General features: G+C 54.5%; 11 protein-coding genes across 11 annotated transcripts; 8 read left to right on the top strand and 3 right to left on the bottom strand.

Moving 5' to 3' along the window:
- The first annotated feature begins 1292 nt into the window (after window positions 1–1292).
- On the top strand, window positions 1293–4868 carry CC84DRAFT_1117018 (RabGAP/TBC). The gene is made up of 4 exons (XM_018175478.1): window positions 1293–1541; window positions 1606–1927; window positions 2102–4281; window positions 4332–4868. The coding sequence occupies exons 1-4, from the start codon at window positions 1482–1484 to the stop codon at window positions 4395–4397; spliced, it is 2628 nt and encodes an 875-aa protein (XP_018037366.1). The 5' UTR covers window positions 1293–1481; the 3' UTR covers window positions 4398–4868.
- A 624-nt stretch (window positions 4869–5492) lies between these two features.
- Window positions 5493–7379, top strand: CC84DRAFT_1241953 (uncharacterized protein). Its single transcript, XM_018184072.1, has 3 exons — window positions 5493–6714; window positions 6765–6922; window positions 6970–7379. The coding sequence occupies exons 1-3, from the start codon at window positions 5553–5555 to the stop codon at window positions 7249–7251; spliced, it is 1602 nt and encodes a 533-aa protein (XP_018037365.1). The 5' UTR covers window positions 5493–5552; the 3' UTR covers window positions 7252–7379.
- A 1048-nt stretch (window positions 7380–8427) lies between these two features.
- Window positions 8428–10268, top strand: CC84DRAFT_1195348 (MFS transporter; the record flags this gene model as incomplete). Its single annotated transcript, XM_018181405.1, has 6 exons — window positions 8428–8494; window positions 8531–8650; window positions 8727–8943; window positions 8994–9073; window positions 9154–9329; window positions 9442–10268. The coding sequence occupies 6 exons, from the start codon at window positions 8428–8430 to the stop codon at window positions 10231–10233; spliced, it is 1452 nt and encodes a 483-aa protein (XP_018037364.1). The 3' UTR covers window positions 10234–10268.
- A 657-nt stretch (window positions 10269–10925) lies between these two features.
- On the top strand, window positions 10926–11601 carry CC84DRAFT_1241947 (uncharacterized protein; the record flags this gene model as incomplete). Its single annotated transcript, XM_018184071.1, has 2 exons — window positions 10926–11461; window positions 11518–11601. Exons 1-2 carry the CDS (start codon window positions 11114–11116, stop codon window positions 11599–11601), a joined length of 432 nt encoding a protein of 143 aa, XP_018037363.1. The 5' UTR covers window positions 10926–11113.
- A 46-nt stretch (window positions 11602–11647) lies between these two features.
- CC84DRAFT_1204630 (acyl-protein thioesterase 1) lies at window positions 11648–12901 on the bottom strand. The gene is made up of 4 exons (XM_018181918.1): window positions 12712–12901; window positions 12569–12659; window positions 12093–12517; window positions 11648–12044 (listed from the first exon to the last, which is right to left on the bottom strand). Exons 1-4 carry the CDS (start codon window positions 12804–12806, stop codon window positions 11939–11941), a joined length of 717 nt encoding a protein of 238 aa, XP_018037362.1. The 5' UTR covers window positions 12807–12901; the 3' UTR covers window positions 11648–11938.
- Window positions 12902–13000: 99 nt separating this feature from the next.
- On the top strand, window positions 13001–15104 carry CC84DRAFT_1117006 (DNA glycosylase). The gene has a single exon (XM_018175477.1). The coding sequence runs from the start codon at window positions 13231–13233 to the stop codon at window positions 14788–14790; it is 1560 nt and encodes a 519-aa protein (XP_018037361.1). The 5' UTR covers window positions 13001–13230; the 3' UTR covers window positions 14791–15104.
- A 481-nt stretch (window positions 15105–15585) lies between these two features.
- On the top strand, window positions 15586–16868 carry CC84DRAFT_1195345 (uncharacterized protein; the record flags this gene model as incomplete). Its single annotated transcript, XM_018181404.1, has 4 exons — window positions 15586–16018; window positions 16137–16346; window positions 16446–16608; window positions 16661–16868. 4 exons carry the CDS (start codon window positions 15586–15588, stop codon window positions 16866–16868), a joined length of 1014 nt encoding a protein of 337 aa, XP_018037360.1.
- A 209-nt stretch (window positions 16869–17077) lies between these two features.
- CC84DRAFT_1143214 (glycosyl hydrolase) lies at window positions 17078–18404 on the bottom strand. The gene is made up of 2 exons (XM_018176403.1): window positions 17547–18404; window positions 17078–17486 (listed from the first exon to the last, which is right to left on the bottom strand). Exons 1-2 carry the CDS (start codon window positions 18282–18284, stop codon window positions 17172–17174), a joined length of 1053 nt encoding a protein of 350 aa, XP_018037359.1. The 5' UTR covers window positions 18285–18404; the 3' UTR covers window positions 17078–17171.
- Window positions 18405–20018: 1614 nt separating this feature from the next.
- Window positions 20019–20900, top strand: CC84DRAFT_1116999 (chaperone/heat shock protein-like protein Hsp12). Its single transcript, XM_018175476.1, has 3 exons — window positions 20019–20356; window positions 20408–20532; window positions 20585–20900. The coding sequence occupies exons 1-3, from the start codon at window positions 20343–20345 to the stop codon at window positions 20740–20742; spliced, it is 297 nt and encodes a 98-aa protein (XP_018037358.1). The 5' UTR covers window positions 20019–20342; the 3' UTR covers window positions 20743–20900.
- A 96-nt stretch (window positions 20901–20996) lies between these two features.
- On the bottom strand, window positions 20997–22227 carry CC84DRAFT_1241935 (uncharacterized protein). Its single transcript, XM_018184070.1, has one exon. It carries the CDS (start codon window positions 22158–22160, stop codon window positions 21225–21227), a length of 936 nt encoding a protein of 311 aa, XP_018037357.1. The 5' UTR covers window positions 22161–22227; the 3' UTR covers window positions 20997–21224.
- A 186-nt stretch (window positions 22228–22413) lies between these two features.
- On the top strand, window positions 22414–23523 carry CC84DRAFT_1186083 (uncharacterized protein; the record flags this gene model as incomplete). The annotated part of the gene is made up of 1 exon (XM_018180838.1): window positions 22414–23523. The coding sequence occupies one exon, from the start codon at window positions 22414–22416 to the stop codon at window positions 23521–23523; it is 1110 nt and encodes a 369-aa protein (XP_018037356.1).
- Between the last annotated feature and the right edge of the window lie 304 nt (window positions 23524–23827).

Below are 23827 nucleotides of genomic sequence, written 5' to 3'. Positions count from 1 at the left end.
ATAGTCAACTGGTGGTATGTCCGTTTTGAGACCAAGCCTTTTTGTTTCGTGTTTGTTGAAAGGCTGGATATTCGCGCTGTGTAGCTAATCCGTCAAACTAAAGCCGGAGGGAAGTTGCGAAGGGAGAAACTACATTAGTCATGAATACATTCTTAGAGTGACAGGCTAGAACGCAGAAGATGTCATAACGTCGCAGAGGAAAAATGGCACGAGTGCTACTGCGATGTTCTGTAACGAGATATTCCAGGTACGCGAACGGGAGGCGCACAGGTCAGCATGCCCGATCGAGTGCGCTAGGCATGGGTGTACACAGTACCAAGTACATCGGAGCTCGGGCACCGTTACTGAAGGCTGAGCAACGTCAGCCTCGGGGGCCTGTTGTACCTTGTTCCTAGCAGGCTGCATAATAGGCCTCTTCCTTCATACACATGGCGTCTTTCAAGTCTCTTCGATATTCCTCGGTTGCAGAGGACTTTTCAGGAAGCGGTGACGGAGGGGTGCAGGGATTGAGATTGAGATTCATGCGATACAGGCGACCCCCTGGACAGGCACTCCAGCAGACGGGCTCGTGGTTGCGTCTCGAACATGGGGCGTATGCCAGGGTAGCTGCTCACAGTTCGTACGTGACTTTGCAAACCCGCGGTGTGCTGACTGCCACAGTCCGTAGAGGCCAAGTCCCGCGGGCATGGGAGACCAACTCCAAGGTAAGACGGTGGCAGTCGCAGCAGGTCGGGCAACTGGAAGGGGTAATATCACCAAGCCAGTGCGAGCAGTTGCACAGTGTGAAGAGACACTGCCGGAGACAGCCGCGGCGGTTGGAGGCAGGGTGAATGCGCGCTCCCTTGCGTGACGCTGGATTTGGGCGAGCGTGCTGGGTGCGGAATTCACATCGCGCCGTGATGAACAAGGACAGCCGCGTCGCGGCCCATTCGGTGCTAGCTCGTGAAGTGGGTGGGCGAGGCGAGGCCCTGGGATGTGTGGGGAGCAATAGCTGGCGAACGAGCTGTTGGCTGCGTGTGCCTGGCCATTGTTTCAGTGTTTCAGACGGAGGATGCGCCCACGAAGCAGCCGATGCGCAGGCCCGCTCGACGACTGCATGCGGGCTGCGGCCAGGCGGACGCGGGTGGCCAGTCAGGGCGCGCAGAAGGGCTGTCGAGTGTATACTAAGCCGCGCCGGAGTTTGCTGCGGTGGAGGTGGAGGCCCGCCGGGTGGCTGCTCTTGCCTAGTGGCCCTGGCGTCGAACTAGACTGTGTATTCACGGGCAAAGCTAGTCCCTCCAGCAACAACCCCCGACCACGCCCCGATGCCTGGTTAATTGACGAACAGGCCCACCGACTTCAAGAGTCCATTCTCTCCTTTCGACAGTCCACGCACCGGCACCCACCTTCCTCGCATGCACGCCGCACCGAGCGCCACCTTTGTACCTGCATCCTAACTTGACAAGTTGACAGCTGCACCCGCCTGCCACCACCCCCAAACCATGGAAGACCCAAAGCCCACCGCCCGGCCAGAGAGCTCGCACAGCTCTAACGGGGACGCCGTGAGTATCCCCCCGCAGTATGCATTCGCCTCGGCAGCGGTCGCTGACGTGGTGTTGCCCGCAGGACTCATTCGAAGATGCCACCGAAACCACTCCCCGACCGACGTCTGCCTCGCGCTCGCGGTCGCTGCTCAGCCGGCGCGAGTCGTCGGCGTCGGCAGACCAGACGCCAGACGCAGACGTGCCCGAAGTGCCTGGCATTCCCCACGTCGACGGGGCGCTCGAGGAGAAGGAGCCCGTCCCCGTGGCCGACGAGCAGAAGACACATGGCATACCGCCCGCGGAGACGGCCGCTCAGCCCTCCGGCGACGACGCTCCCAAATCTCCAAGCCTCACGTCGCATAGGATATCGGTGACATCCATGGACGATGTCTCGCTCGAAGAAGGTAATTTTGCCCTCTGAACACTGGCTGCGACCAAGGGAATGGCTGCGAGCGTTGCACGAGCATGCTCGACCGCGAATCACGCGACCTCCCTCCCTTGCAATCCCATCTGCGCCGCCATACTCTCCCAGCACAGTAGATCGATTCCTTTGGATTTGGTGGACTGACAATCTGCAGAAGCCGTACAAAGCACCGACCTCGGGGGTCCGCCCACGCTCCCGCCCCGCGATTCCACAAGCAGCCTTCAGGGACTGTCTGGCAAGATGTCACCAGTTAAATTCCCCCCGCCGCCACCACCACCGGCTTCCGAAAAGCACACCTCGCTGCCGCCGCCGCCAGCAGCGCCAACGCGCAAGCTCACAAGCCCGTTTTCGTGGCTTTCGCGGAATAGCTCCAGCAAGAAACAGCCAGAGTCCCCACCGCTCGCTACTGCCGACAGGAGGAACACTACTTCTTCCCTTGCAACCATCGGCAGCAACACTGAGCTCGGCAGGATTGAAGATGAGGACACGATCAAGGGCAACCGCTCAAGCCAGGGCAGCCTGCGCGATCGCTTCAAGTTTCTGCGAATGAGGGAAGAGGCTGGTATCACCATAGACGAGGCCGGTGAGCCCGGACAAGGAGGAGCCCCAACTGGCCTGGGCATTGGCCTCTCCAGCCCTTCAAGTGCACACGGCGATGAACCGACCAGCCCCCTACCTGGCGCCCTTGCGAAGCAGCCCACTGTCAACCCTAACCTCGCCCCTGGTACTGCTGCCGGTTTCGCTGCTGGTCCTGCGGAGGCCGCCGAACCGGTTGACTGGGATCTGTGGCAGAATGTTGTCAACGAAGGCCCTGCTGCCGTCGCACGAACTAGCGCAGAGGAGCTCAACCGAGCTATTGCGAGCGGTATTCCTCAGGCCATCCGTGGTGTCATCTGGCAGGTTCTGGCGCAGAGCAAGAACGATGACCTCGAGATTCTGTACAAAGAGCTGGTCGCCCGCGGTACAGATAAGGAGACGACCAAGGTCAAGACCCCGCAGCTTCCAAATGGATCAGACAGTAAGGAGAAGGATTCGATAGCGTCGTCCTCGTCCTCAATCCACTCCGACTACTCAACTCCCGCTACGACGACCGGCAGTGCGCCCATGGGATCGCCTTCTCTTCCATCTGACAATCATGATGACATGGCAAAGCTTCAGTTGAAGCTTGCTGCCGAGAAGCAGAAGAGCACCAAGCAGGAGATTGCCGCAATCCAGAAGCTTGAGAAAACAATTAAGCGCGACCTTGGCGCACGAACAAGCTATTCCAAGTACCTCATGGCTGCAGGTCTGCAAGATGGGCTTTTCGGCATTTGCAAGGCATACGCCTTGTACGATGAAGCTGTTGGGTACGCGCAAGGTATGAACTTCGTCGCCATGCCACTGCTCTTCAACATGCCCGAAGAGGAGGCTTTCAGCTTGTTCGTGACCCTCATGAACAAGTATGGCCTCCGAGATCTATTTGTTGCAGACATGCCTGGGCTGCATCTGCACCTCTACCAATTTGAGCGTCTCCTCGAAGATCTTGAGCCTGCTCTGTACTGTCACCTCCGAAGAAAGGATGTTAAGCCCCAGCTCTATGCTACCCAGTGGTTCTTGACCCTTTTTGCATACCGCTTCCCGCTCCAGCTGGTGCTCCGCATCTACGACCTTATCCTCAGCGAAAGTCTCGAGACCGCCATTCTCCGATTCGGCATTGTCCTTATGCAAAAGAACGCGGAGGCTTTGATGGGCATGAAAGATATGGCTACCCTTACGACGTTCCTGAAGGAGAAGATCTTCGATGTTTACATCGACAAGGCACCCTCGGCCTCTTCTATCCTCGAAAGTGGCTTTTTTGGATCTACTGGCGGCATCGACAAAGAGGTCTACCGTGCCGATGTACTCGTCAAGGATGCCGTTGCGGTCAAGCTCACGCCGGAGATGGTAAAGCAATATACCACCGAATGGAAGGAGCAGCAACGGGTTGAGAAGGAGCGAGAGACCGAGTTGCAAGGCCTGAAGGACAAGACGGCTATGCTTGAGACTAAAGTTCGCACTTTGGAACGACGTGCCGAGCAGTCCGATACGGAGCACGTCCAAGTAGCATCCGAACTGATCAAAACAAAGGTAGAGAACGACACGCTAGCGGAAGAGAATGAAACACTCAAGACCAAGGTCGAGGAGCTGCAAAAGATCGTGGACACGCAACCCGCGGAAGTGGAGGAGAGGATGCGGACAGAGATGGACACCGTCATGCAGAAGAACATCAGCGTCCACAACGAGAACCGCATGCTGGAGGAGAACATGGCCGAGATGGAGAAGGACCTCGTTGATACTAAGATGAAGTATGCGGATGTAAGTGTTATCGTCTCGCTCTGGCTTTCCAGTACTTACAACCTCTCTAGATCAACCAGCAGTACGAGCAGCTTAAGCAGAAGTGGAACAACGTCACGCAGATGATGACGCAGTAACCGGCTTACGGCCATGCATCTGTTTGTACACTTCAGCGACCCTAGCATTTGATCCGGCGCAAACCTGCATATCAACGTTGCAACGCGTCAAATACGTATTCCTCCAAGCGACGACCGCCCCTTACTCTGGTTTCTCATGTCCATATTACCGCTAGACCCGCCCTGTCGGGAGAAGCACCCCATTTTCTCACTTTACTGCACCCTCATGGACGACGCTCGATTTGTATCCCACACGCATCTCATCATATACCCACGGCCGAATGAGGAGAGACCCTCCCTTGGTGTTTTGTCTCTTCTCTTTGCGCTTCTGCGCTGTTTCTTTGGATAATGTTTGCATCATTGGCTGGCTTGGATGGCGCAAACGGGGCTCTGCTCTTGGGAAGAGATAAAGGCAAACCATAGTTTCGGGGGGACTCATGGGCTGTCCGTAGTCATAGTTTTCTAGTTTGTAGTTCTAGTCAAGTCATGGAGATAGATCTGCATCGATTTCTTATTTCACGGCTGAAGTCAGATACAAGGTGATTCTCTATGTGCGATGCTATCTTACAGAACTCAGAGAATGGTGTTGTGTTCTCTTAGCCAAGACTGATGAAGTGTCCAAAGCGTCTCTTGCGACGTAGTAAATGACACCGTAGCGACGCCGATATGATAGAGAACGAAACGTTACTGGCTACAAAGTGAAGCGCAAGCATTACCTTCAGTTGAATGCGCCACATTTTCCTCGGGTGCATGAATTGGTTAGGTTCATTCAAGTAGGCAAGTGTTGAGCCCGCAAGCGGTGCTTGATCACGTGCGACACTAGCACCTTCTCAGCTAGCTTCTCGCTCTCCACCTTTCTTAGCCCTCGCCTGCCTTTCTCTTTCTTCGCGACGCACGACAGAGACTCACAGCGCCCAAAGCCAACCACCCGCCCGCGCGAGCTGTCTCAACTTCTTCTGACTCTTGTTGACCCGTGCGATTCTCATTGCATTAGAGTACTGAACCTAGCTGCAAAAGTCGCGCACGCCATGGCGACACCCGACATCAACGCCATCCTGGCGGCGCTTGGTATGCAGCAGCTCTCTCTGTGCACTTGACCGACCGACTAACACTTCCGCAGCCGCCCGCCCCGCGACGACGACCCCCTCACAGACGCCGCTGCAGGCCGCGCCGCAGATGCCCCCTCTACAAGGCCTTCCCCCCGGCTTTCCGGGCGCGCTGCCAACTGCGACGCCGCCCACTAACTACGGCTTCCCCCCTCCGACAAACCAAGGACAAATTGATCTGAGCGCCATTAAACCTAGTAGCTCAGGCTCTGTCAGCATTCAGGATGCGCTCGCAAAGGCGCGCGGGTTCGCGGCGCAAAAGGGCCTGAGCTACGAGCCGCGTCCAGGTAGCTTCGACATGCATCATTCTGCAACGCCTCCATCGACTTACGCAGTCCCAGCTCATCAAGATGATCCTCGTTTGCGCGGTCGTGACTTCCGAGACCGGTCTCGCTCCCGGTCGCCGCAGCGTGATAACATGCGTGATAGTTACAACCCGTACCGAGAGGAGCGACGGGGTCATGGTTATCGTGAGCGCTCTCGTTCACCCCCTAGACGCAATCAATTCTCCCCTCAACCTCGCGGATATGGCGGTCGTGATCGCACTCCACCTCAGAATGACAATTCCGAAGTGATTCTCATTGATTCGTCTTTGGTTGGTCTCGTGATCGGACGTCAGGGCGAAAGCCTGCGTCGCATCGAACAGGAGTCAGGTACTAGGATCCAGTTCATCAACGGCCCCAACACCGGGCCCACCCGTGAGTGCCGCATTACTGGTGGCCCAGGTGCTCGTATCACTGCGAAACGCGAAATCAACCGCATCATTGAAGAGAACGGTGGTAATCCTGCCCGTGAAACTGGCCGTAATGCGCGCCCCGGCGCTGCTGTGAAAGCTGCTTCCAATCAACCTGCTTTGCGCGATGGCGAGGAGCAGTCCCAAATCATGGTCCCTGATCGAACAGTCGGTCTGATCATTGGTCGTGGAGGTGAGACTATCCGTGATCTCCAAGAACGAAGTGGCTGTCATGTCAACATTGTTGGTGAAAACAAGAGCGTGAACGGATTGCGCCCTGTGAACCTCATCGGTAGTGCCACCGCTGCCGCCAAAGCTAGGGAACTCATCATGGAGATTGTCGACAGTGATACCCGGGGTAATGATGGGCCTCCCGCGGCGGCCCAGCAACAGCAGCCCAATAGGCGTGAAAACTTCGACCCGTACAGTGGAGGTGCTGGCAAGATCAATGACAGCGTCACTGTCCCTTCAGATGCCGTTGGCATGATCATCGGCAAAGGTAAATTTCATGTGCACACTTTAAAGAACGCTTTTCTAATCCTCACCCAGGGGGCGAGACTATCAAAGATATGCAAGCCACTACAGGATGCAAGATCAACGTCTCTCAAGCCAGCGGAGCCGACATCGAGCGTGAGATTGGACTCGTCGGTACCCGCCAAGCCATCGACGATGCGAAACGCGCCATCTGGGAGAAAGTAGAACAAGTCGTAAGTTATTCCCCTGCTCTGCACATTACATCCCTAATGCCACATAGAAAGAAAAGAACGCCGGTAGACGTGGTGGTGGTGGTGGTGGTGGCGGCGGTGGCGGTGGCGGTCGTGACAACGGCGGCTACAATGACTACTCACAGCAGCAGCCCTCCTACGGACAGCCCGCCGCTCAAGCAAGTGCGCCTCAACAAGCCGCCCAAGGTGATGCCGCAACTGTTGATCCATATGCCGCGTATGGCGGCTACCAAAACTACCTGAACCTGTGGTACTCATCATTAGGTTACCAAGCACAACAGCAGCCCGGTCAAGCGCCTCCCGGTGCATAGAAGACTCGATTCATCGTGATTCTTGCACATGCTACTGAGAGACTGTCGAATTATGCTTGCATGACCTGTCCAGGAATCACCTCTCGTGCGACATGACTACTCGGCACTGTTTTCTCTCTCGGATGTGCGTGCCTTGCTTGCCTACTTCATGGCTAGAGCCTACGTCTTGCTTATCGAACACATGGACATGACTTATCTCGTCGACCACCTGCTTGTCGCGCCCGCCGGAAAACGCCTAATCTGGCGCTTGTGAGACATGCTATGTCTAGGCTCCCCACTGTTTTGGATTGCAGTCTCTGTACGATGTCTGAACTTCGCGACTACGACTGATCATTTCCCGGACCCGATATTCTCAAACTTCATGGAAAATCACCAGTTATACGTTTCTTCTTCCTGGGCGGCTTGCTCACGTCCCCATTGTATTGTCTAAACAAGGAGTGCAATGCGTACTTTACACTGGCGTTGACGGTACTCTCGGCTTCGGTGCATCTCTCTGTCCAACAATTGCGCAATATTCACTGGGTTGTGAAAGGGACAATTCTCGTTCGCCAGTCCTTGAATGCATCAGGCAGGTGGTTCTTGGGTTTCGCTCTCGCTGGATGGGAGAGCGAGCTTTTTCGCACATCCACCCGCGACGTTCCTGGTCCGATGTAGCAATAGTTCTTTATTTACGTTTGGTTTTGCGCTTGGGTCTTGATTGGGCTCGGAGGGAGGCAGGAGGTATTCGATTAATGCAATGCAAGGCTGTTCGTCACTGAAATGAGTTTCTGCGTGACCTCAGCTGTACTATACTATACTTTACTTTGCTACATTATACTATCCCACGCGGAAAGAACACCGTTGCCAAGGTTGGGGTGACCTGGGTATAGTGCGATCTGCAATAACATCTCCGCTCGAACATGACGTTCACAACGTGTGGTGGGTTTACCCCGCAAACTAGGGGCAAACACCGCACGACACGCGAGCTCGTGGGAGACGGATGACTGGATTCGGTATGTCGTGTTACCGAAACTCGGTGTCTATTATAACCAGTCTATCTCCGTGTTTTTTTCTTTTCTTTATTTCTGGCAGACCTCTGAGATATCTTGGTACGCGGCCAATCCTTGAACTTGTATATGTGAATTTGAAAGTCTCGGGTGATTGACACAACGAGCAAGACAAGAACAATCGGAAGGTATGACAGCATCAGAGAAACAAGATGCAGTCGAGCACCTCGAGCACGGGAAAGAAGCACGTCTACCGGGTACAGAAGGAGAGATAGGTAAATTGGATAGCGAAGCCGTGGACGCAGACTTTGATGTGAACGACGAAAAAGCCAACAAGCGGCTCAACCGCCGCCTCGACATACGCATCATCCCGCTTTGCTGCTGGGTCTATCTGCTCAACTTTCTGGACAGAGGTACGTCTACTTTCCTAACCCGTCCCCTTTTCCATCACGAGCACCCCAGACACAGCTAACATTGGACGTCAATAAGGCAACATTGGCAACTCCAAAGTCCTCAACGCCGAGACGGGCGATGACTTACTCCAACAAACCAGCATGGGAACAGGCGGGTACGCGCTCACCGTCACGCTGTTCAGCATCGCCTATGCGCTGTTCGAGGTCCCGAGTAATTATGTAATGAAGCATTGGGTACGGCCGAGTCTGTGGTTGGGATTTTTGCTTGCGGCGTGGGGGGTGTTGACTATAGGGTAAGGTATGGTCAAGATGGGAGTGCGACATGCTGGCTGACGAGCTGCAGATTCGCAGGCGTGCAGAACTTCGCGGCTGTCGTGGTGCTGAGATTTCTCATTGGGGTATTCGAGGCAGGATTCTTTCCTGGTGCATACTTCTCCCTTCTCCCTTCTCACTTATTGCTACTATGCATTGAAGCAGCCAAGATGCTGACGAGAGCTGGCCAGGCATCGTCTATCTCATTACTATCTGGTACCGCCACGACGAGCGCGCCGTGCGCATCGCACTCGTCATCGCGTTCTGCAATCTCGCTGGCGCCTTTGGTGGCGCGATCGCGTATGGTGTTGGCCATGTGAATGGAGCTGCTGGGCTAGAGGGGTTTAGGTGGTTGTTTATCATCGAGGTGCGTACCTAACTCTCCATCCCAGGTCGTTTTAATTTCTTTGTACTCCTCGAAAGGAAGGGGGAGTGATGGGACAACTGGGACTTTGCTGATGAATGATGCAATATGGTAGGGCATCATAACCGTCCTCTCCGCCTTCCTGGTCTGGTTCTTCCTCCCAGACTACCCAACGCGCGCACACTGGCTGTCCGCAACAGAGAAAAAGCTGTCTATCGAGCGCGTCGCTGCCCGCGGCGGTGGTTACCACCAATCCTCCGCCTCCCGCCACGAAGTCCTCGCCACCTGCTTCCACCCCCGCATGCTCCTCCACTACACCGCCTACATCCTCGACGTCGTCCCGCAGGGCTCCTTCACATTTTTCACCCCTACAATCGTCACCGGCCTCGGCTACACCTCCATCCACGCGCAGCTCCTCACCGTGCCCCCCTGGTGCGTCGGCTTCGTCGTCGCCATCACGGCGTCTTACCTCTCTGACCGGTTTAACGCGCGCGGCGCTATTATCGTTATTCTTTCTACGCTTGGCGGAGTGGGCTGGTTGACGGCCGGTCTGCTCCCTGCGACGTCGTACGTTGCGAGGTATGGATGTCTGTGTCTCGCGGCGGTGGGCGCGTTCCCTGCGGCGCCGTCACTGACAAATTGGGTCACGTGCAACACGCCGTCCTTCCTCACCATACCCTTGGCTATTGCGTTGAACAATAGCTGCGCTGGCTTGGGGCAGATTATCGCGCAGTGGATCTGGCGCGCGGACGAGGTGGGGACGGGGTATCCGACGGGGAATTTTGTGTGTGCGGGGTGTAGTTTTGCGGTAGCGGTGATTGCAGTCGTGCTGAGTGTGTGGTATGGTAGGATGAACAAGCTAGGACAGCTTGATGCGGGATTGGCGGAGAGGGCGTGGGCTTATTAGGAGGATGGGCGAAGAAGAGGAACAGTGAGATGTGTGGACTTGGAAGGAAAAGGAGAAAGCGGAAGAGGGCTTAATAGAGCTGCTACGCTAGGAGGCGAAAAGTACACCATCGACCAGTTATGATTGTATCTGCAGGCTGATAACCTACGAGATGAGCGGTGTCGCGCTCAAGTACAGCGTCATCAATTTCTGCACTGCACATCTTAAGGAGCTGCGACTACGTGCTTTCCGGTTGTTTCCTTCTTGGAGCAGCAGTGGACGGAGCGGTTGAAGGTACTAGAGAGATGCAAAAATTTGGTGACCCCAGGATTGTTGGCTGAGCTCTTCCAACGATATCCCCAATTTCACGAGCTGATGAACCACTGAATCAACGTGGTATCGAGCATCCAGGATGCACAGTAGTCCTCCATGTTCGCCGAGAAGGGTTCCATCGTGATTCGCCGCGAATCTGTCCGCGAGCTCCTACGAATCTTGTCAAAGCACCCTCGATTTTAAGAAGCCGTATCTGAGGAAAGAACGCCATCTTGGACATTCAGCGAGGGAGTGTTGGACAGTGAGATTGGCAGAGTTAATGAAATCCGTTCTTGCTGAAATGTGACAGCCGCACGCAGGAGCCTGTAGATGAGCGAGACTTAAGCCCACCAAACTTCGTGGCGAAGGTGAAATTGGAATTCATCTACTCACCGCAAGCGAGCGGCATTCTCACTCACCCGCCGCAACTTGGCTTCAGCTCAACAGGATTTCCTCTCAACCACCACCCACCACCATCACACGTCTTCCTTCCGCTCTCTGGTGACCGCTTTTACCCACTCAACCTTGCAGCAGTAACCTCGCAATCCTCGGTGTTGTCCCCAATTTCCCTGCCGCCGCGGTGAATCGCATGTACCCTTTCCTTGGTGACGGTCCGGAAACGCCTCCTCCTGGCGGTCCATTTGCCGCGAGGATCATCTCTGCTTTCTTCACAGGCATCATGAACTGTATCATCAATTCCATCGCCTACCTCTCGAGCATCCTCTACAAGTACATGGTCGATGAACCCTTCTGGTTCGCGTTCGACATCATTACTTCGGCACTGGTCTTCATCCCAGGGGCATGCGCGGGAGCCGTGCTGCGAGCGTTCGGCTTCATGCGGGTCGGACCAGCCACTAGAAACTGGGCAGCGCGTATGATGTCCAAGATCAATCCTGTCATTGCGCGCGGATGGTATCCAACCTGCCAGTCTGCTCAGGTAAGCTGTGGATGGTGAGCACGTCACTTGTCGACGACTTGACTGATGCAGTGCAGATGGGAGGATACGGCGTTGCCATCGTGAAGCGGAGATATTCAGGGGCATTGTCGTCGTGCTATAGGGGATCGGCTATGTGTTGAGATTTAAGGATCACGAGTGGAACTTTCATCTCCATAATTAAAAGCCGAGGGAATGAAAGAAGTATTTGCTGGCATCGGGTGAAGTATATAATCAGAAGATTGCTCTAGCTTGTCACCTCTTACCTACGGCGCAGTTCCTGGTCTCTACGAAATGACTCAGGTGGGGTATCTGTATGTATGTGTGTGCGCGGCTTGCAATGCCTACAACCTATGTATGCTTCCGCTCTTTCGTATCCTGCTGTCTGAACCAAGAAAACCATGCTATCAGAAATGCTACAATCAGGACCACTGCTGCTGTTGTCAGCCCAACAAAAGAACCATATGTGCTGCCGGAGAGTCAGAGCGACTGTTCGGGCTTCTTGTCACCGAGAGCTGGTAATTGCTGGGTCAGATAGGCTTCAAGATGGTCGAGCTCTTCCTCGTCAGCGGAGTGGACCAGGCCCCTAGAGATGAATTAGCACAGAAGGTTGAGGGTCCCAAATGCAACCTACTTGTATGTCCGGAAGTCGACGTTGTAGCCCATCTCGGTGAGGGCGTCTGAGCTCATCTTTCCGTACTTGTATGCCACTACCTGGTCGCTGTCGCCGTGACCCATGAAGATGGGCGTCTTCTGGTTCGGGCTGCTCTCGGGGATCAGATCCTTGATCCGCTTCTGCAGGAGCAGGTAGCAGCTCAGGCCGAAGATACCGCCCAGCTGTTCCTTATAGGTGGTTCCGGAGAACAGAGCCATGGCACCGCCCTGGGAGAAACCGCCGACGACTACGCGATGTGCGGGGATGCCTTTGGCGACTTCGGCGTCGATGAGGGAGTGGAAGTAGTCTCGCGACTTGAGAATGCCCGCTTCGTCCTCCTCGCGGTCTTGGAGGGTGCTGAGCGACTTGATGTCGTACCATCCGGGCATATGCATGCCCATGTTCTACTATCGAGTCAGTTCTGGGTGCTGTCTGGTCGCCTGCTCGACGCGTACCAGGGTAATGGGAATGTTGGGCGCATTCGGGAAGACGAATGCGACTTCCTCGAGCACAGATCGTCGACGGTAGTTCTCGGCGAGGAACAACCTAGGGGCCGTTCATTAGTACTGGAGCAGTTCCTCGTCCCTGAGTAACCCACCAACCTGCCCCGCTATCACCGAGGCCATGGGCGACGATGACAGTCGCGGTGTGGCGCTTCAGCGCGGGGACAACAATCGGGGCTCGGCCTGCCATCTTCGAGTCCAGAGGCAAGGTTGAACGAGGTCTGGGGTGTAGAGGGTAACGGTTGAAGTGCGCAACGAAACGCGCTGCTGGAGCGTTATGTGGGGGCGTCGCAACCTCGGAGGAAGAACGGTCCAAGCGCCACTTATGTCCCTGCATCAGGCCGGGGTCCAAGCGCCAATCAGATCACAGACGTCATTCATTCACCTCGTCAATCGCAAGGGCCCGTGGCTCTTACTGCATCTTTCATAGACGTTTGCAAGTTTCCTTCGCTCGCTCACCTTCCAATTCACCGTTTGTAGCATCAGGCGGATAGTGCCTTCCTCGCTTGTGCCTTACTTTGCACCGTCTATAGCCCAAGGTGTCGCTGCCAATCCTTCTTCGACCCTCTTTCCTTCCCTGTTCCAGACTTTTGGTGTTCACAGGTCGAGTCTTTATGAAAAGAGTAACTAGAGGCTCAGCGGCCAAGGAGCACACAGCTCAGTCGCCTGCAATCGCCACCGAACATGATGCACAGTTATCGAGTGTTCCCGCTACACCTGACAAGCTGCCTGTCAAGACCTCGAAGCCAGTTTCTACACGCAAGAAGACCTCCGTTTCCAAAGCTTTGCCGATCACTCCCAACAGCACACGAAAGCGGTCACGTGGACCTATCAAGGATGAAGAGGACATCAATGAGCTCCCGCACAACCTAGGCAAAATTCCCCAGCTATCGCACAGCAATGAGACCCTCGATAGCGAGCCAGCATCGAAAAAGCCTCGAAAGAGTGCCCCGAAGAAGACGGTCGCGCCAAAGAAGGAGAGTGCGCAAGATGTGGTCGATAAGGCAACAGGCATTGCAGATTCTCCCACAAAGGAATCGAAAAAGAACAACAATTACGGCGTGGTTCCAGGCACAACTCCGTATCCCGATTGGCCTCATCCGACTCACGAGGAGTGCGAACAGGTCAACCGTCTTCTTTCGAGCGCTCATGGAGAGGTCAAAGCTCCCGAGGTCGTGCCTCCCCCTTCCCTCGAGGTTACAGGTTGTGGCGAAGTGCCGTCTGTTCTCGATGCACTTATTCGGACCCTTCTGTCCGCCGCGACATCCGGTGCGAATTCCAGGCGCGCTTTCCAAGGCCTCGTCAAACAGTTCGGTATTCTCGAAGAAGGGATTGGAAAGGGCAGCGTCGATTGGAACAAAGTTCGCCTAGCTAGTCAGAAAGAAGTTTTCGAAGCTATCAAGAGTGGCGGTCTAGCTGACAGCAAGAGCAAATATATGAAGGGGATCTTGCAGATGGTCTGGGAGGAGAATCAGAACCGAAAAGCGAAGCTTGCTGCATCGTCAGACTCTATTCCTGGGTCGAAGAACGAGCTACAAGAGGAAATGGACGAAGAGATATCAAAAGCTGAGAATGACATCCTGTCTCTCGATCATTACCATCTTCTCTCGACCGACGAGGCTTTCAAAGAGTTGACCAAATTTCCTGGTATCGGTGCGAAGACCGCTTCCTGTGTCACCCTGCTTTGTCTGCAGCGCCCATCGTTCGCCGTTGACACCCACGTTTTTCGCCTCTGCCAATGGCTTGGCTGGGTTCCGCCGCCTGGCCACCCAGCTCTTCTCCCACCCGGCAAGAAAGGCAAGCCCGGCCAACCGACGCGCGATAGGACCTACGCCCACTGCGAGGTCAGAATTCCTGACCATCTCAAGTATCCTCTGCATCAGCTGTTCATCAAGCATGGAAAGACGTGTCCGAGGTGCCGCGCCAATACTAGCGAGACTTACGGAGACTGGAAGAAGGGTTGCGTGATCGATCATCTCGTGAAGAGAACCGGCGTCAGAAAGGGTGGCGATGCCATTCCGGGAAAGACCACAGAAGGCATGAAAGCACGGAGGCAAGCGAAGCAGAAGGTTTGGGAGCATGAGAACGAGTCCGAGAGCAGCGACCTCTCCGATCTTGGAAGCGACGACGAAGAGGCCTCACTTTTAGCCGAAGAAGACGAAGATCTTGAATGATTGACCGGGGCCAATCTCAGCACGAAGATTCTCGAGATTAGCTGTCAGAACGTGGGCGGTTTCGCGCAGAGTGTACGAAGGGCGAATCTTCCCATCCGCAACAGTGCTATTGTTATGTGCTATGCGCCAACCTTTCTGTCTTGTTTACGACTGGCATGCGGATATCTCTCGGACCTGGTCGGTCCTCTGTTATGTTCACGATACCTCACATACTGTCATATAGTCTACTATCTGTTTTATACTCACCTTGGCGCGCTATTTCTGCTTTTTGCCACTCTGGTCTTCCTTATCTTCACAACCCTTACTTATCGTCGATTTTCTTCTCCACATTCAAGATTCTCTGGACTCGACATGTTGCGCATGTGGGGCCACGTTTTCTACTTTCTAGAAGGCCCCGGCGGAATGGACACGCGCCAGTAATATCCACTACCGTACACTAGGGCCGTGAATGTGGCCAGCGCAAAGCTTCGTTCGACGTCGTACTATGTCTCATACCATACAAACGGCATTCGATCTACACTCTCCGACCATTGCATTGGAGGAAGATATATATTATCCACCCTCCCTGTGTTCTTCAATTGACCAGATTCACAACCCGACGCTCCAGCACGACTGACCCCGGCTATACTAACCCCACATTATACAACTACAGCCATTAAACTCACAGCTTCTATATCGAGCAATTTACCCAAGATACGCACGTGCGGTTATCCCCCCATATAAACAACCGTGGCTCCATCAAGGCATGTAGACATTCGACAGACGCGATCGTTATCTCCGCCACCCACCTCCACCATGGTCACCAAACGATTACTCGTCGCGCTCTTCGCCCTCCTTCCCCCAACGCAAGCCCTTCTCCGCTTCTCCTGCTCGCAACTAGTAGTCGAGCGCCTCGACCCCCTCGTCAACCCCGGCCTCTCGCAATCGCCCCACCTACATCAAATCATCGGCGGAAATGCGTTCAATATCTCCATGGACCCTACCGTCGCGCCGCCGGACATAGCGACTTGCACGACGTGCACCTTTGCAGAGGACTTTAGCAACTACTGGACTGCGACACTGTATTACAGGGCGAAGAACGGGACGTTTAAGAGGGTGCCACAGAAAGGGAATGTGAATTTCGAGAGCAGTAATGGCGGGATGACGGTGTATTATATTCCGAAGAACGTTAATGGGGCGACGCCGGGGGCGGTGACGGCGTTCAAGAAGGGGTTTAGGATGATTGTTGGTGTGTTCGCTCTTGCTCTCCCCATCCTCAAAGTCCCGGTTTCGCAATGTCCTCGTACAGACAACATCCTTCACAAGCGATTTTTCAGGTGGAAGCGATGCTGATGTGAACTGTGTAGGAAATCCAACCTACCGCACCGAAGCCCAAGCAAAGCAGTTCCGCCAGCTCACCTACACATGTCTGCAAGACTCGATGACGCGGACTGGCGAAACACTCTACTTCCCCAAGAAGCCGTGTCCGGCGGGAATAATGGTGAATGTGCGGTTTCCGACGTGTTGGGATGGCGTCAATCTGGATAGCCCGGATCATATGAGCCATGTCGCGTATCGTACGTTTCGTCCCCGTCTTTTCTTCATCACGCCACTCTGGACAAGGACAGGGGGAAGCAAGAAAACGAGGGTATGATCGAGAGGCTAAGTGACAGCAGCTTCCTCGGGCACCTTCGAATCCAACGGGCCTTGCCCGTCCACCCACCCCGTCAAACTGCCCCAACTCTTCTACGAGGTGATATTCGACACGACCAAATTCAACGACAAATCGCTCTGGCCCGACGACGGGAGCCAGCCCTTTGTGTGGTCGTTCGGGGATAAGTACGTACCTACTTTTCTCTTCTCGTGGAGTGCACATACTGATGGGCTGTAGGACTGGCTACGGCAACCATGGTGATTACGTGTTTGGGTGGAAGGGCGACGCGCTGCAGAAGGCTATGGACACGAACTGCAATATCAACTGTCCGCAGTTGAAAACACAGAGCATTGCGCAGGCGAACAAGTGCGTGCAGAGTCAGAAGGTGAAGGAGGATGTGGATGGGTGGCTCAGTGAGTTGCCCGGGGGTATGCCCGTTGGGTAGAGGAAAATAGTGTAGCTGTGAATGTCGTGTGGCATTGCGCTGGGTTGACTTGCCGTTATGTTGCTAAGCAATGCTTGCTACCTTGAAATGCGTAATGCCTGTGAGGTCGACTTGGAGCTTCTGATAGAAAGGAATCATTGCCTGAGTCTCAACCCCGGGATGATGGTGTAAGAATGTAAGATTTGTAGATTCGCAACTACAACACCGTAGTGCCAAGAACCAATATTCTAACCCTTCAGAAACAAACTATACACTTAACGCTCTCCTCCCACCTCATCTCCTCTACCCTCCTCTACCCTACCTCTACGATCGACTAGCCGCCAATAAAACATCGATCCCACTCGCATGGCTCGCCGCATTCGCATTCCCACTCCCATCAAACAAATCCTCAATCACGCCGTCTCCATTCCTTGCCTTCTCCCACACCGAATCCGCATTCGTCTTGAAAAACGCCGCAAAGTCTGCCTGTGGCTCGTTCGCGTGCAGGGTCAGGAGTCCAGCGATAAAGGCGCCCTTGAACATGGAGCCTTGCTCGTCGAGAGGGGAGGGGAAGGGCTCGGCCAGGATCGAGTTGGTGGTTAGTTTGGATAGTGAGGCTCGGGCGAGGGTGTAGGCGTGCTTGAGGTGTGTGAGTGAATTTTTCCTAAGGAGGAAAGGTGGAAAGCGAGGGGAACTTACGTCGATGAAACCACCATCCGAGAACGCTTTTGCGAGCTCGGATAGCCCGGCGAGGACGACACCCTGGTTGTACGTGTAGATGGGCTTTCCGTTGTTCTTGCACGTCCCCATGTCCACGCCGTCATTGATGAGGTTGTCCCCGTTGATAACCCCGCTGTTCCAGATGAAATCCCACTCCTGGTGCGCCCAGTTCTTGTAATTCTCCTTCTCCCCATCACCCACACGATTAGCCAGATGCGCAGCAACCGACAGAAATAGCTCGTTAGAAATCGACGCTATCCCCGTCGCAGCCTTGCTCCAGAAGATACCCCCGCACGGCGTGTGATACCCGCCTGTCATGTCCTCAAACAGGTCCTTAGCGGTATCAAGGTATTTTGAGTCGCCGGTGAGGTCATAGGCAGCAATCCAGCCCTGCGCCCACCAGCCCATGTCGTCGTAGTAGTCGTTGTGCCAGTTGGTGTAGCCGATCTGGTCACCGGACTTGGCGTACGTGTTGGCGACGATGTCGATGGCGGTCTGCTTGTAGGACTCGTCTGCGATGCCGAAGCGCGCGACCGTTTCTAAGATGTGCCCGGATTGCCACCAGAGGTCACCTGTCGCCCCTTTCCAGAGGCCAGTGTCGACATTGTAGAACTTGTCTTGGAGGAGTTGGATGGCTGTGTGGGTGTTTTCTGTATAGTCTGCTACAGCGGGGCTGATGTATAGCAGAGGAAGCAGAAATGAGTATCGAGGTTTCATGATGAATAGGGTATTACGCGCAAGTGCGCTTGAAATGCTATGAAGGGTATCACGACTGTGGAATGAACAGAGCTCAAATAAGGGAAAAGAGTGACTGTATAAGAGTGTAGCAAACGAAACAGCCCAAATGAGGCCGGACGGTCCAGTCTATGCTAATAAGGGCAGGCATCCGGCCGGTGTTGTGGAGTTGGTGGGCTGTGCAAAGGCGCTACATGCAGGAAATCAAGCTCAAAACACCACCGAACTCCTGTTCTACTCGCGCGACAGAACGAACTGGCCAAATTTGGACGACGAAGAGTTTGCGCGCCATCAATAAGTCATCTGCTGGAATAGTCATGCTGACGATCACCTTCCGAGGCTATGGCGGGACATCCTCAGTTTACTGCATAGCTCTGAGTATTTTGTTGGTACTATCGTGGTCATGTTTGAGCAAACACGGCGGCGCTCGCTGGTCTCGGCGTTCGCATATAGGAGATTTGATCAATCGCCCTATCGTGCGAGATGCAGCGCAAGATCGAAACATGGGCATCTGAAACATTCGCAAATTCTACAGCACGCCCATTGGTTCACGTGGCATAGGCCATGGGGCCAAAAAGTCCGGAAAATTGTTAAGCCTAGACCAGGCCTAAAGCTTGAGCGAGTTGCGCATTACGGGCTACAGTGCTTAGTCGCGGCCCGCCTCAGGCACATACCAATCGTCTGGGTGCTAAATCTAGATCGACTAGCACGTAGTTCTTACTCTTCAAGGAAAGTGGTAACGTTGGCTTCTGTCGGAAGTTTGGTTGGCACGATGCTCTGGAGCTCTGTGCCAATCTTCTGAGAGCAGCGTATCAGCGAGCAGGGTCTCAGATTGGCCCACGGCTGCGCCGACATCTGTTGACACCTCGTTAGGCCTTAAAGAAGGTTCACTGCCAAGAAAGCCTTTTCCAGTACTGTGGCCTGGCAGCATCAAACAGAACTCTAGGTTGCAGCTCGGAAGTGATCCCATAGACTGGTATCGAACGTTCAGCTCTTGTACATACAGTCGGACTTCTCAGGCAGCCTTATCTTGAACGTGCAAATGGTAGCGCTCGTAGATGGCGCTGTGAGTTCAACGAGAGATTGACGGTAACGGTCTCAGTACAAGTACTCGCTACGGTGTCCTGATGATTCAGAAGTACATATAGTACCGAAACCGAATGAGGCAGTTCCTAATGAATAGGCAGATATCTATCTATTGAATGCGGAGATGTTGAGGCGTTATTGCTGACGCTTGAGTGGATACCGCTGAAGTTACGCGGTACACTGCAACCTTCCGCCTCACCGAATGACACGCACATCTCAGCCTGGGCAGCGCCCACAGGCGGCATACGCGGAATTGCAGCCGAGGCGGCGAGCATCGTCGATCAATTCCACAAGCGGACTGAGTGCGCAGACGTAGCGTTGTTTGGTGGAGAGAGGAGAGGGGTGCGGTGGCGTTACTTCTTCACGCCCGTCGTTGCGAGCTCGGAGCGAGCATGAAGTGGGTAGCGATAAGCAAGGGAATGAGCGCATTATTGTGGCCCATGGACGGATTTCCACTGTTTATCTTGATCTGCCTTGTTGTTGTCGCACGACACGTCGCGACTGCCCCTCCACGGCGCGTCGCACGTGCGTGACGCGGGGTGTGACGTCAGTCGCGGGGTGCTCTTGGTGGTAGATGCATGGCGCAATGGAATTTCAGGCAGTTTCCCATTCCCAAGCGCGACATTAGCATCTGCGATTTTCCTGATCGACCAATAGCGCAGTCCTGCTCCGTACGCTTGCACGCGCTTACTTGGCTGCCTCCAGACTCTCAGACTTGCCCAGGTGCGGCCATTCACTTGTGACTGCCGCACAGCAACCACCATGACGTGCGGATGACGGTCCACTGTTTGCAGGCACGCCTGCCTAGCTGCTGTGCCACTACCCCTCTGCCTGTATATAAGCACTCTTCCGCCGCTTAGAGACCTGCCCTTTATCACACTCATCCGCTCTCATCGCCTCAACAACAAACACTTCCCCAACAACAACAACCAACCACCCCCACCAACAAACAACATGTCTGATTTCGGGTATGCATCACTTTGTTACCTACCATCAACTCTGTTCCTAACACTTTACAGTCGCAAGGGTCTCGGCGAGCAGGCCAAGGAGAAGGTCACCCCCGACTCCCAGAAGTCTACTCTTGACAAGGCCGGCGAGACTGTCTCCGGACTTGGAGACAAGGCTGCTTCTGCCGTCCAGCCCGGTACGTTCCACCCCACCACCACACACTGAATATCTCACTAACAATCAAGCAGAGGGCAACAAGTCCGCAACCCAGAAAGTCGGAGACGCCACCCGCTCCGGCGGTGACAGCGCCCAGAATCAGGGCCAGGGCATGCTCGCCAATGCCCAGGAGACTCTCGGCAACGCCGCCCAGTCCGTCTCGGACGCCGTCTCTGGCAACAAGAAGTAGGCGCCTTCGCTTGATGCGGGTGCTCTGAGTCTTTGACTTCACTTCGACAATGACACGAACATTATGGCATGAGTTTGGGGCTTCCACTTTTTCTCCTGTGGCCGAATTTGTATCCGATACCCTATAGCCTAAGCTTCGATGAATGAGAATCCATGAATACAAACCTTGATTCTGGTACACTTGTGATGCTTCAGGTTGTCATATGCAACAAATCTTGTTGACACGTCCCGAAGGGAATATGCCTGGTCTAAACTTGTCGTGAGAATAATCTTTGCTCCTCCCATGCACCAGGTAGTCTTGTCTGTGATCTTATTTGTCACACTTTACTACTTGCGCACGTCGTTTTGATGATGGTGAAAAGCCGGTACTGCTTGTGTGTCTCACTCTCGTAACCCGCCACATTCATTGCTTTGCCACATTGGCACGGTATTCTCGGTGTATGGAAATAACAAGTATCTTTATTCGGTCCTGGGTATCATAGTTCAATAGTCTCCCTCATCTTCCACCTCCTCAATCTCAACGTGTCGTAGCTTGTTCTCAGCCACTCTGCTTTCACCCTCTAGATTCTTTATCTCGCCTTGATTCTCGGCTGCCATCATCTCGTATTCTGCCTCGTGTACTGCAGCTTCTGCAGCGCCTTCCGCAGCGTTTCTGATCTCTTGTGTTCGCAAGAACTGCTCGAGCTCTGGGTCTGCCTCACCTTCAGCCTTAGCCTCGGTAGTCTCAGCCTTGTCTTCACCTTCCTTCGCCGTATTCATGTATCCCTCTTGCTGTAGCTTGTCGAACTCGTCGGGCTCCAAGAGTCTTCCCTCTCCCTTCGCCAGCTTCAACTTCTGCGCCACAGCCGCAGGCATAAATCGCGACGTGACCTCCTTCTTGAAATCGCGCACCTGGGGCGCAGCTTCGTACACGAGTGTGGGCTTCTTTTCCTCCGCCGGCGCATCACCTCCATAACGCTTCGGTATCGGTGGCGGTGTATCTCTCGGCATCGGAATTCGCCTCACATCCGCATCCGTATCGCTGCTGTCGTCCGCATTTCCCTTCCTCCCCCCATCCCTCGACCTCTTCCCCAGCACACCACCCCTTCCTCCCCGTCCACCCCCACCATCCCTCTGATCCCTCTGGTCCCTCTCCGGCTTGAACTGCGGCGCCTTGTCCCCCAGCGCCGCGCGCGCCTTATTCACAGCAGCAAGGTCCTTTTCGAGCTCATTGAGGCGCGTGCGCTCGTGGGGGCGAAGCGCCCCAGTCTGCTCGGCTTCTTTGAGGGCGTCGATGTCGCGCTGAATGCGTGCGGGGTTGCGGCGGGCGAGTTTCTCAGTGCGCTGGGTCTGGAGCTGGGCCTTTTGCTTTTTGAGGGTTTTGGCTTTTTCGGCTTTCTTGGCGGCTTGCACGGGATTAAAGTTCTTTTCTTTGGGCATTGTGGTGGTTTTGCGTGTACGTTTTGTGTGAGAGGAGGTGTGGAGGAAATTGGTGCGCGTGTTAAGGTACAGGTGGTGGTGATGTCAAGGTTGGAAGCGCCAAGACTGACACGGAAATAAAGTGGGCCTGCAACGTGACTTCGCGTTAAGCACTCCAGATGTGGAGCGTAACGTCCGACACGTGAACTCTAGTTGAACTGCGCCTATCGAACTCATTATCACCAGACCCTAATGGGCAAGTCATACTCCGAAAATGTTCGTTCCCCGCGCTCTCCGGCTCAAGGGCGTCAAGGAGGCACAAAAGCGAAAGCCAAACCAGCCCCAACGTCCAGACTCTATCGAAGTTTCAAGTGATGATGGGCTTGTGCAGGCTATGCAGAATGCAAGCACCGATTCCGCCGCACCGTCTCCTGCAGCTCAAATGGAAGGAGTAATCGAGACGGCAAAAGACACGAAGAGTGCCAAGCCGAGTACCACGACAGCAAATTCGGAGTATCTTGCCCAGTTGGTTTCTGGAATAGAGTTAATATTCACGGACTATGCACATCAAGATAAATTGGGGGCAAAATGGCTCGACGAGCGGTATAGGACAGTCGACGAAGGAGAGAAATATATCCATCTCACAGCCATCCTCGAACACCACAACATCTCAACCTTGAAGCCGCAAGCAACTCAAGCTCTCCTCCGGCAGGCCCTCCAAAACGTCTCCAGCCCAAGCCTGGATATCTCTCCCTCAGGTTTCTACGTCCGCCGCCGCCCCTCCACCTATCCTGCTCGTTTCGTCCCGCCAAAGTCCTTCTCTACCGTCGACGACTCAGGCCTCAGCTTCTGGGACCAACGCACAATCTACGTCGAACCGCACATTCGGCACCTATGCAAGACGCCCGCCAAAGTCGCGCACTGGCTCAAAGAACACGGACAGCTAAGAGCGAAGTGGCTGCCCGTGCAGGCGGTGCATATGCTGTATAATAGCTGTGCGTTCGTGGTGCTGAGCGGAAATGTCATGCATGAGGATCAGTGGAGCAAGTGGAGGGCAAGTGGAAAGCCGGAAAATTGGAAGGTCATGACGAAGGTGGAGAATATGCGGAGGACCGAGGAGTATGAGAAGATGGTGAGGGAGAGTAGGGCAGAGGCGGGGAAGCAGAGGAGAGAAAGCAAAGGGAATGAGCAGGACGACAGCCGGAGCGGTGTGCAGGAAGCGTATGGCACTGGTATTGAAGGCAGTTGTGAACAGGTCGCGATCAAGACAAAGAAGAAGAAGCGCAAGAGAGGAAAGAACACTACAAGCGCGGCGGATGATGAAGCAGACGCAGAGGCAACTCCCGAGACAGACGGAGACCGCAGGAACAAGCGGAGAGCCTAAGAGAGACATTGCTCTCAGACGAATACTGACAACACGCGCGACCTGGGTCCTGACCTTATATGACCAGAATGTGTCTTCTTCGCGGTTGAAGTATCTGATTGGTAGACTTGCCAGTCAAGTATTGGTCGGCGGCAGCGACTGAGAATCGCTCAAACCTGATCGATGCTTAGTGCACATCACGAGGCAATCTTTGGGTACGGTTGTTCTTGCATTCAGTAATCGCGTGGAAAATTGGCGTTGTTCGAAGCGGCGAGAATGGGTGAGCAAGAAACGTACCTTGTTCAGACATTTAGAATGCCCGATG

The sequence above is a fragment of the Paraphaeosphaeria sporulosa genome (assembly GCF_001642045.1).
Source record: "Paraphaeosphaeria sporulosa strain AP3s5-JAC2a unplaced genomic scaffold CC84scaffold_4, whole genome shotgun sequence".
Taxonomy (NCBI): domain Eukaryota; kingdom Fungi; phylum Ascomycota; class Dothideomycetes; order Pleosporales; family Didymosphaeriaceae; genus Paraphaeosphaeria; species Paraphaeosphaeria sporulosa.
The sequence above is the reverse complement of the archived record's forward strand: the minus strand, read 5'-3'. Positions and strand labels throughout refer to the sequence as shown.